At 54.6% G+C, this 11442-nt stretch overlaps 1 protein-coding gene across 2 annotated transcripts in view; it reads left to right on the top strand.

Moving 5' to 3' along the window:
• Nucleotides 1-7505, top strand: part of SMAD4 (SMAD family member 4) — a 31410-nt gene extending 23905 nt beyond the window's left edge. For both annotated transcript variants that reach the window (XM_085043844.1, XM_085043845.1), the window contains 4 exons: nt 874-1057; nt 2481-2649; nt 3725-3863; nt 6153-7505. In XM_085043844.1, coding sequence (XP_084899970.1) covers nt 874-1057; nt 2481-2649; nt 3725-3863; nt 6153-6364 — 704 coding nt within the window. In that variant the 3' untranslated portion in view covers nt 6365-7505. The remainder of the gene's footprint in view (nt 1-873; nt 1058-2480; nt 2650-3724; nt 3864-6152) is intronic.
• Nucleotides 7506-11442: the final 3937 nt, after the last annotated feature.

An 11442-nucleotide genomic window follows, 5' to 3' on the forward strand; every position in this document is an offset into this window, starting at 1 on the left:
AGCAGATCCCAGCTGTGCTACCCCCTTGCAGAAAAGGATCCTCACAGTCAGCACAGGTGCTGAGCTCCCCAGAACCCACAGTGCCTTGAGCTCAGGGCAGCTCCAGGTTTTGGGTGTCTAAACACAGAAACTGTCACACGCAACAGCCAGAGGGGTTGACAGGCCAGCTGCTCCCAGGTGGCACACAAGTAACTGACACTCGTGCACCACCACCCTGTGTGCTTTGTCAGGTTTCACTGCTTACCACAGTGTTTGGATTTCAGTGCAGTGCCTTAGGCTTCTTTCCTCACAAGGTAGATTGTTCCTGTTGCCATCTTTCCTTTGTAGCCAGATTTTCTTTTTCAAATACATGAAAGCTGTTGAAAGGCACCTCTTTGCCTTCAGAACATGCCATTTTGTTCTGCTCCCTGGGCTGTGCTCCCTGGTTTTCTGCTGTCCCTGAGGCTGTGCAGACAGGACCAGTGTGAGGTCTCTGATGCTCGTTCCTGTGTCCTTTCCCAGTCCGGTGTGCTCTGCAGGAGGCTGGGGAGCCCTGCTGCACCTGGGCAGGGATTGCTGTGGTCCCTGCAGAGCCACATGGGTACTGCTGCGTGCCAGAGCTGCAGCCCTGGACTGCGGGAATGCAGATGGCTTGTAAAATCTGACTGGAATTACAAACTTGTGAGATCCTCAGAACAAAACCCTCGAGCGCTGGTGTGTGCTCAGATGAAAACAAGCCATGTTTGCCGTAGCATGCAGCGTGTTTCTGGGCTGGCAGACACGTCTTTGTCTATGAGGGCCTCTCCTCTGCATGACAAATGCAGCTGCAGAATGGATTGCAATGGTTTTGCAGGTTCTTTGTGCCTTTCAGCCAGTTAATTGTCTGTCGTTCAGCCCCAGAGTACTGGTGTTCCATCGCGTACTTTGAAATGGACGTGCAAGTCGGGGAGACATTTAAGGTCCCTTCCAGCTGTCCCATTGTCACTGTGGATGGGTACGTGGATCCCTCAGGAGGAGACCGTTTCTGCCTGGGCCAGCTGTCCAACGTGCACAGAACAGAAGCCATCGAGAGAGCAAGGTATTCCCCAGGGCTGGCTGGCTGTGGGACTGCACAGCGTGTTGTGCTCAGCGTGTTTCCTCCCTTCCAGTGTCAAGTGGGGTCTGTCTGTCTGAACTGAACCGTCTCGGAGTGTATTTTTCTGGGCCACTCGTGTGACAAAGCCCTGCAGGGTTTGTAGCAATTGCCTTTCTTTGCTTCCAGGGCTGCTCCTCGGGGATAAAATTAGCAGCTCTGCCATTATGTATGCAGGCTGAATGCCGGCTCTCCACACCACAGCGCGATGTGAGAACAGCTCTGATATAGATTTGTCAGAGGAGCTAAGGAAGGTTGATGGAGAGTTGTTGGTTTTCATTCCTTCTCACCGTGCATGTTCTGGCCTTTGAAGTGGAAGCGCAGAGAACTGAAGCAATCCTGCAGCTTTTTTTTTTTCCCCTCTTTGAAAGGAGATGGAAGAAAATGATTCCACATCTCCAGAAATGTCACACTGTGACAATCAAAGTGTTGGATCGCCGTGGTGCCATCCAAACAAACTCACAGTTCACTGAAGTGTGGCTCTGTGTGTGTTCCTGAGTGACTTTTTGTAAAAAAGTGCTCGTGGCACTTGATGCTTCTGGGGAGAGCTGAGTGTTTGGTGTCCCAGCTGTGTTGGCAGTGAGTGTGGCAGCAGCTAGTCAGGTGTTCTGTGTTCCCACAGATCCTCACACAGGTCACAGGTGGGTTTTGCTTTACAGAGTCACGTAAATACAGCTTACACCTCAAACAATAATGCCATTTCAAGTGGCAGTGCAGGTGCTGCAGGTGTGTGTGAGCTGGCAGCTCTGCTTTGTTCTCTGTAAATGTGCAGGGGGCACTTGTCACCGGAACTGCGGGAAAAACAAAACCCTCCAGCAGCGAGTTCAGTGTTAGACAGTCAAGGCATTGCTTTATTATCTGGCCAGGATGTACCACAGAAATCATCTCATCCACACACTGCCCGGCTGTGCACAGAGAATCATTCCAGGATACATGATTTTACTAATTTTTCAGATATTTTATACAGTCAAAATACATAGAAATATATTGGGTCAGTGTTCATTGGGCTAGAGCTGAGCAAACCCCCAGTATTCAGTTTCCCATTGGATCTGAATCTCCTCACCTCTGATGTTCATTAGATTTTTCATTCTCCAATTCTCCTCTCAGTCCTTTCCTGCCCAGATGTCTTCAGCCCTGCTGGAGGTGCTCTGGGGTAGCTGTTTGTAGATAGCCACTGCTGGCTGCTGATGTTCTGCTGAGAGCTCTTTAGCTTTGGGTTCCTCCAGCCTGTTGATCTGCTGAGTCCATCACACCTCACCTGGTAGAGCAATGGCCTGGAGAGAAACCTAAAACTCCTCTCCCCGGGGTGAAGACAAACCAACCCTTAGACTAAAGTTACACAGAACTTGTAAGGTGTGTGTCCCTGCAGGTTGCACATCGGCAAGGGCGTGCAGCTGGAGTGCAAGGGCGAGGGTGACGTGTGGGTGAGGTGCCTCAGCGACCACGCCGTGTTCGTGCAGAGCTACTACCTGGACAGGGAGGCTGGCCGAGCCCCGGGGGACGCTGTGCACAAGATCTACCCCAGCGCCTACATCAAGGTGAGTGCAGCCCCGGGCAGCCTGCCTGTGCTGGGGCACAGAAACAAGCCTTGGGCACAGCTCTGCCTTCAAACACCCCAGCCGTTTCCATCGGCAAGGCACTTGGAGATGACTTCTAAAAACAGCTCTGAACTCAAAGTGTCATCTGCGTGCCATGGAAGTAATTAATTTTGTACTTCGTCACAAACAATGTTATAGCAGTTATTTGTATTTTTAGCCTAACAGGTTTAAATTAACTGCAGCTAAAATTTCTAGTGTAGGTTATCTGTTTCTTTTCTGCTAAAAAAGCACAGTTGTGAAAGTAAATATAAAAGCAGCAGAAGTATAAGCCATGTGTTAAAGTGTCAAGAGCATGAAGTGATCCAGAGGTCAGGGGAAGTTTCATGGAAACAAATCATTCTGAGGAGATTCTTACTTGGACTGACTTGATACTTTGTGCAGGACAAGTCACACATAAAAAACCAGTCTTGCATTAAACTGCTTGAAGTTTGCAGGGTTTATTTTTAAGCATCAGTGTTGCAGGCAGTTGTGCAGTTGAGGTGAAGGAAACCCCACAGCCTGTGTGTATGAGCTTTCTGATATGAAAACAGTCCAGAGGATATGTCAGTGGCAAGGAGTGCTTGGTGATGGCAAAGATACAAAATGCCACCAGCCTGAAGCCTGCAGCCTCGGCCCTGTCAGTTACTGGTGTTTCTTTCAGAGGGACTGTCATACTTCAGTAAAGTAAAGTGGGACTTGCTGGCTTTTTTATTCATATGCCTGTTTTTCTGGAAATCCTGGTATTTAACAAGAAAGCTGGGATTTAACCTGCCTGCAGCATCCTTCAGGCTGTGATCCACACATGGCACAGCTTTAGGCAGGTGTTGGTATTGCCATGTGGTGACATGGTGAGCAGGATCTCTGAGAGCCTTCAGTGGATTATTTCTGTTAGAAAGTAACGCAGTCGGGAGGGTTTGCTTTACCGCAGGGTGTGCAGGGTGTGGGGCTGGGGCTGGGGGCAGGGTGTGGGGCTGGGGCTGGGGGCAGGATCCCTGTGTCGGGCTGCGTGTGACCCGTGCTGCTGGTGTCCCTGCAGGTGTTTGACCTGCGGCAGTGCCACCGCCAGATGCAGCAGCAGGCAGCCACGGCCCAGGCTGCCGCCGCCGCCCAGGCTGCCGCCGTGGCTGGCAACATCCCGGGGCCGGGATCCGTGGGGGGCATCGCCCCTGCCATCAGTGAGTACTGCTGCTCCCTCCTGCCTGCTGCCTCCCTAACTTCTGCCTTCCCTCCCTCCCTCTGGTGGGACACGGGCTGGGACCAGGGCAGCAGCACCAGCTGCAGCTGTGTTCCTGTTCCTGTTGCTGTCCCACACCCCACTGTCACTGCAGGTAACTGTCCCTGTCCCACTGTCCGTGTAGGTAATCCTATCCCTGTCCCACTGTTACTGTAGGTAGCTCTGTCCCCATCCCACTGTCAGTGTAGGTAGCTCTGTCCCTGTCCCACTGTTACTGCAGGTAGCTCTGTCCCCATCCCACTGTCAGTGTAGGTAGCTCTGTCCCTGTCCCACTGTCAGTGTAGGTAACTCTGTCCCTGTCCCACTCTCACTGTAGGTAGCTCTGTCCCTGTCCCACTGTCACTGTAGGTAACTGTCCCTGTCCCACTGTTAGTGTAGGTAGCTCTGTCCCTCCCACTGTCGTGTAGGTACTTCCCTGTCCCATTCATGTAGGTAACTCTGTCCCTGTCCCACTCTCACTGTAGGTAGCTCTGTCCCTGTCCCACTGTCACTGTAGGTAACTGTCCCTGTCCCACTGTTAGTGTAGGTAGCTCTGTCCCTGTCCCACTGTCCGTGTAGGTAATTCTATCCCTGTCCCATTCTCACTGTAGGTAACTCTGTCCCTGTCCCACTGTCACTGTAGGTAGCTCTGTCCCTGTCCCACTGTCAGTGTAGGTGACTCTGTCCCTGTCCCACTGTCCGTGTAGGTAGCTCTGTCCCTGTCCCACTGTCAGTGTAGGTGACTCTGTCCCTGTCCCACTGTCAGTGTAGGTAGCTCTGTCCCTGTCCCACTGTCAGTGTAGGTGACTCTGTCCCTGTCCCACTGTCAGTGTAGGTAACTGTCCCTGTCCCATTCTCACTGTAGGTAACTCTGTCCCTGTCCCACTGTCAGTGTAGGTAACTGTCCCTGTCCCATTCTCACTGTAGGTAACTCTGTCCCTGTCCCACTGTCAGTGTAGGTAACTCTGTCCCTGTCCCACTGTCAGTGTAGGTAGCTCTGTCCCTGTCCCACTGTCAGTGTAGGTAACTTTGTCCCTGTCCCACACGCCACTCCACTCCCTGGTCTCCAGGGAATGTCGCATGTCCCATGGCTGCTGGTTGTCCTGCACAGCTCTTGTTCTGTGCGAGGTGGAATAATGTAACACTGTTCCTTTAAACTGAGGTATTTCTGGCTGCTCCGACACAGCTTGAAAAATGATCTTTGTATCTAAGCTCGTGAAATTGTTACTCAAAACAACGGGGATTACTGGGCAGCAAAGTCCTTGACCAGGTGTAGGAGCAGCTACTACTGAGGTCCTTGAGGAGGACTGACGCTGGTTTTCCTCTCTATTTATTTATTTATTTATTTATGGTTATCCTGGGCTGGTGTATTCTCAGTTTCTAGGTTCTGGATTCTTTAAATTGTTCCTAAGAACTTTTGGAAGTGTTAAGAGCTCACGTGTCTCAGGCTGCTTTGTGTGCCGCAGGATTGCCTGTGTTGCTGTGTGGCTCTTTGCAGCTGTCCTGCAGATTGTTGAAGGCATTTTGGGGCATGTTTAACTTCTTTGTCTCAGCCATACTCGTGATTAGACGTTTGCCAGCTGTGTTTACCTTTTGTTGTATCAGCTGCGATTGGTGCTGTTTGTTAATCCAGCTCCCCGCAGGTGCCCAGCCTGAGCTCTCACCCTGCAAATGCAGCGTTTGGCAAACCTCAGAAATGGGTGGTTTTGACTGCATCCCCTGAGTGGTTTACCTGCCCTGTATCACGTAAAGCATTTGGGTTTCATCCCATCTGCCTTGGGCAGGGCTAGGTGGGATATTGGGAAGGAATTCCTGGCTGGGAGGGTGGTGAGGGCTGGGATGGAATTCCCAGAGCAGCTGGGATGCCCCTGGATCCCTGGAGTGTCCAACGCCAGGCTGGACATTGGGGCTTGGAGCAGCCTGGACAGTGGACTGGGCAGTGGTTGGACAGCATGAGCTCTGAAGGTTCCTCCCAACCCGGGGCACTGTGGTTCTGCTCAGAGGGAGTTTTGTGCCTCAGCAGCCTTGCAGGGCTGCAGAACGGTGAGAACAGCACTGTTGTGAGGAGTGCAGGGGCACTGATTGCAGCGGAGCTGTGTCAGGGTGGGCTGGAGCAGGGAGCTGTGTGTGCAGCAGTGCCTGCGGGGCAGCTGTGCAGCACGCTGAGCACTCACCAGCCTCCTCTTCTCTCCTCTCCTGTCCTCTCCTGTCCTCTCCTATCCTGTCCCCTCCTGTCCCCTCCATCCCTCAGGCCTGTCAGCGGCGGCCGGCATCGGCGTGGACGACCTTCGGCGGCTGTGCATTCTCAGGATGAGCTTTGTGAAGGGCTGGGGCCCCGACTACCCGCGGCAGAGCATCAAGGAGACGCCGTGCTGGATCGAGATCCACCTGCACCGCGCGCTGCAGCTGCTGGACGAGGTGCTGCACACCATGCCCATCGCAGACCCGCAGCCCCTGGACTGACCCGCCCTGCCCTGCCCTGCCCTGCCGTGCCGTGAGGAGGCTGCGCTGTAAAATACGGTTCTGTTTATAACCTCAGAGATACTCTACTTTCGTTCTGCTTAATCTCCTAAAAACAGGTGTTAAAAATGTGTTTGCCGCCTTGCTCTTAGCAGAAGGAAACTGAACGTGCAGAATTTGGATTTCAGTTACTCTCAGAACTCAATGGCTGTAATACGGGGCTTGAAGTGGAAGGTAAACGCTGTATAGAGACTTGACAGTGTTGGGTTTGTTCCCTTTGAAACTCTCCTTCTCTATGATGGCATCTTGGTGACCAGCCTCACGGGAGCCTTTTGTATGCAGAATATATATTATATATATATTTATATCTGAAAATTCCTTCTAGTAGTTAAAAACATTTACCTTAGAGCGACTTTAAAATTCCAACTGATTTGTGATATTCTGTTTAGGGAGCAGTAGTTATCAGAGGACTTCTCTATTTTGCTGATGATCATGTTATGATTTTTCCAGGTTAAAGCCTAGCAACTGCCAAAAAGTGAGGGGATGACACATACATTGTTGGCATTCATCAAAAACTTCACTTGTGTTGAAAAAAAAGATATCCTAGATTTTTATTTATGTAGCCACGTGAGTTTTAAAACACTAAAGGAAGTGGATACTTTCAGTGCTGGCGCTCGGTTTAACGCGAAACACCCAGCCTGCAAAGCTGCCATGAAACTGCATCATGAGTACCTAACGGCAGAAGTGTATTTCCATAATTACTGCTGCCTTCTGTCAGTTTTCCAAAAAACCCTTATCAGGTACTGCAGGTAAATCCGGTGAGGTGCAGCTACCCTCACCAGGTATCGCAGGGAAATTTGCATGACTGTTTTTACTGGCACAGACCATGAAATCATGTCAGTGTAGGACTGAGTTTTGTACTGTTCGCGGTTTCCACTCAGGGCAAGATGGCAAACCTGTTTTTATACCTCTGGTTATTTTCTGCCCTAAGCCATCGGTGACCGAATCAACTGGCAATGACTTTGTATAGAGAATTACGGTAGAAGAACATGCACATGTATCAGCTGTATGACAGATACGACATGTATGCTTTCTCTCTAGCTAGTAGTGCAAATAAAAGGATGGAAACCCTGATTTATACAAATGTAGTTTGCTTCCAATATGTAATTCTGCACCTCGAGACCATCCGTCCTGAGCGATGGTTCCTCCCCTCTGCAAGGACAGCAGCAGCCAACTGTGCCAGGGGGTTTTTGTTGGGCTGAACTCGCCAGGAGACAGCTCCAGCTTCCCTCGCTGCCTCTCCATGGAGCATGTCCTGAGATGAAACAACTCCAGCTTCCCTCGCTGCCTCTCCATGGAGCATGTCCTGAGATGAAACAACTCCAGCTTCCCTCGCTGCCTCTCCATGGAGCATGTCCTGAGGAGATGTGTGGTGTGGGCAGCTGCATGGGTGTGAGCAGGAATGGCTTCTCCCCCAGCCTGGGCAGGGAGCTGGAGGTCAGTGGGCAGCAGGAGCTCCCTGTGAGCTCCTCTGGCACAGCTGGATGGGTGTGAGCAGGAATGGCTTCTCTCCTGGTGTGGGCAGGGAGCTGGAGGTCAGTGGGCAGCAGGAGCTCAGGAATGGCTTCTCCCCCGGCGTGGGCAGGGAGCTGGAGGTCAGTGGGCAGCAGCAGGAGCTCCCTGTGAGCTCCTCTGGCACAGCTGGATGCTCAGCAGAGCACAGGTCCTGGCGGAGGTTATCCAGGGGCTCTGTGCCAGGGTTCCTGCAGGGTTCCTGTGGGGTTCCTGTGAGGTTCCTGTGGGGTTCCTGTGAGGTTCCTGTGGGGTTCCTGTGGGGTTCCTGTGGGGTTCCTGCAGGGTTCCTGTGAGGTTCCTGTGGGGTTCCTGCGGGGTTCCTGTGGGGTTCCTGTGGGGTTCCTGTGAGGTTCCTGTGAGGTTCCTGCGGGGTTCCTGCGGGGTTCCTGCGGGGTTCCTGCTGGGTTCCTGTGGGGTTCCTGTGAGGTTTCTGCAGGGTTCCTGCGGGGTTCCTGTGGGGTTCCTGCAGCCAGCAGGGCTCAGTGCTGCCTTTCCCAGGGAGCTGGGAGCTCTCTGTGCTGAGCAGAGCACACGGGTGGCTCCAGAGCCGTGGCCAGCAGTGCATCCCTTTGTCCCGGATTGTCATTAGCTGGTGCCTTCCTCAGGCCAGCTCCTCACCAGATCTCTCCCTTCCCTCCCAGCCAGCAGCTGATCTCTGGCAAAGCAGTGCTGGCTGTTCTCCAGGCTTTTCCTGCAGGGCTGTTTGGTTTGCTCTCTCCCCAGTGACCCCGAGGCAGCTGGGGCTGCTCTGAGGAGCTGAGGGGAGGGCTCTGACCCCATCCTCGAGCCTCCTCAGCTGCAGCCAGCCTGGCCAAGTCCCCTCTGGAGCTCTGCAGGCTGTTCATCCCTGCCGGGCTGCCTCGCTCAAAGCCTCCTCTGCTCACCCAAACGGTGTAACTGTGCCAAACTCGGGCAAAACAGAGCTTTGCTTCAGCCCCTCGCTGTCCTGCTCCTGTCACATCCTCAAACGTTTCATTCACTGCTTGAGGTTGGATTTTTTGGCAGGTGTTTTGCAGGTCTCCACCTGCAGTGGAGTACCTAGATGGCCCAAAATGTTCAGAGCAGAACAAAAAAATAGTATCTGATGATTTTGTTACAGGAAATCGCTGTATGTACATCAGGAGAAATGTGAGGCAGTAAAACCTGAAAATTCATCTTCTCCACCAAGCAGTTCCCAAAAGGATGCAATTGCAGCTGTTAAAGGAAAATGAGACAATCTTATTCTTAGTTTTTAATATGCTGTTAAATTAACTTTTGTACTTTTATGACAAGGCATAAAAGGCAGCAGATAATGGGCTGGAACCTGCTTGGCAGCAGCAGACAGTGAATTTTTGACAGGCTTGCATTTATGTCTGCGAGCTGCGGGCGAGCTGCGGCTCCCGAGAGCTGCGCTGGTCCCGTGAGCGCTGCCGGCAGCGCTGCCAGCGTGCCGCGGCTCTCTCCAGCTAGGAATCCTCCCGTCAGGTAACCCCGCGGGTGTTTGTTCAGCCTGCAGCCTCTCCTGCTCCCCGCCTGCCCGCTGGCTGTGCCGCTGCAGCGGTTGCCCCGTGCTGCTCACCCCGAGCAGCCCTTTGCGCTGGAGTTCTGTGGTTCCTGGGTGTGCCGGCAGGCTGGGACTGGCGCCGCGGGGTTTGGATGGCTTTGTCCCTGTCACTGCTGCTCGGGAGGCTGAGGGCGTTCCGAGTTATCAGCTAGGGGTGCAGGAGAGGAAACCTTTCCGCTGGGATGGTTTGGAAGCGTTTGATTCCAGCAGGAGTCCCCTGGGGAGCCACGGCCATTCCTGAATACCTCCTCTGGGCTTGGTGCAGGTGCTGTGATGTGAGACATTCCCTGGGGCTCTGGCCCCGCAGAGCTCCTGGAGAGGGGACAGCAGTGTCCCCTGGGTGACCGCAGTGACCCTCGGTGACCGCTGTGTCCCCTGGGTGACCGTGGCATCCCTGGGTGACCTCAGCATCCCTGGGTGACCGCGGCATCCCTGGGCGGCAGGCAGGGCAGCAGCAGCAGCAGCACGGGCTGTGTGCCTCATGTCCCAGGCCATCCCCTCGCTGTGACACCCCTGGCACCCACGTTGTCCCCTCTGCGCAGCTCAGCGGCTGTCACCCCCTTCTGTCACTGGGAACTGCAGGATTCCTGTCCCACACTGGTGCAGACAGGGCTGGCTGTGGCTGTCACCCCCTTCTGCCACCGGGAACTGCAGGATTCCTGTCCCACACTGGTGCAGACAGGGCTGGCTGTGGCTGTCACCCCCTTCTGTCACAGGGAACTGCAGAATTCCTGTCCCACACTGGTGCAGACAGGGCTGGCTGTGGCTGTCACTCCCTTCTGTCACCAGGAACTGCAGAATTCCTGTGCCACACCGGTGCAGACAGGGCTGGCTGTGGCTGTCACCCCCTTCTGCCACCGGGAACTGCAGGATTCCTGTCCCACACTGGTGCAGACAGGGCTGGCTGTGGCTGCCAGGCCCTGCCGGCATCGTTCACAGCCTGAGGGGTCTCTGCTGAGACCCTTTGGTCTCCTCCCCGGGAGCAGCGCCTCGGGCAGGGCTCTGTGCCCCGCTGGATCTCTGCTGCAGGGAACGGCTGGGATCGCCTGTCCCTGCTCCATGGAGCCCCTTGGGGACAGCGGGTGGGACCTTCCCAAGTGGGGTCACTCTGCCCTGCAGAAACCCCTTCGCTCCCCGTGTGCCCAACGCCTGCCCTGCAGTGACAGTGACCGTGCCCCAAACCTGCCCTGCAGTGATAGTGACCGTGCCCCAAACCTGCCCTGCAGTGACAGTGACCGTGCCCCAAACCTGCCCTGCAGTGACAGTGACCGTGCCCTGCAGTGACAGTGACCGTGCCCCAAACCTGCCCTGCAGTGACAGTGACCGTGCCCTGCAGTGACAGTGACCGTGCCCCAGTGCCTGCCCTGCAGTGACAGTGACCGTGCCCCAGTGCCTGCCCTGCAGTGATAGTGACCGTGCCCCAAACCTGCCCTGCAGTGACAGTGACCGTGCCCCAAACCTGCCCTGCAGTGATAGTGACCGTGCCCCAAACCTGCCCTGCAGTGACAGTGACCGTGCCCTGCAGTGACAGTGACCGTGCCCTGCAGTGACAGTGACCGTGCCCCAGTGCCTGCCCTGCAGTGACAGTGACCGTGCCCTGCAGTGACAGTGACCGTGCCCCAGTGCCTGCCCTGCAGTGACAGTGACCGTGCCCTGCAGTGACAGTGACCATGCCCTGCAGTGACAGTGACCGTGCCCTGCAGTGACAGTGACCATGCCCTGCAGTGACAGTGACCGTGCCCTGCAGTGACAGTGACCGTGCCCCAAACCTGCCCTGCGGTGACACTGCTGGCTGCTCCCGTGGAGCTGAGGGTGAGGGTTGGACAGATCCTGCTGGGGACAGGGTGAGCACCCAGGGCTGCGCTGGGGCCGAGCTGAGCCAGCTGCCTGTCACTGTCACCGGCACGGGTCACTCACCAGCGCTGAGCCGAGCCAGCTGCCTGTCACTGTCACCAGCACGGGG

Source organism: Lichenostomus cassidix, chromosome Z, assembly GCF_008360975.1.
Source record: "Lichenostomus cassidix isolate B80296 chromosome Z, HeHo_3.0, whole genome shotgun sequence".
NCBI classification, from domain to species: Eukaryota; Metazoa; Chordata; class Aves; order Passeriformes; family Meliphagidae; genus Lichenostomus; species Lichenostomus cassidix.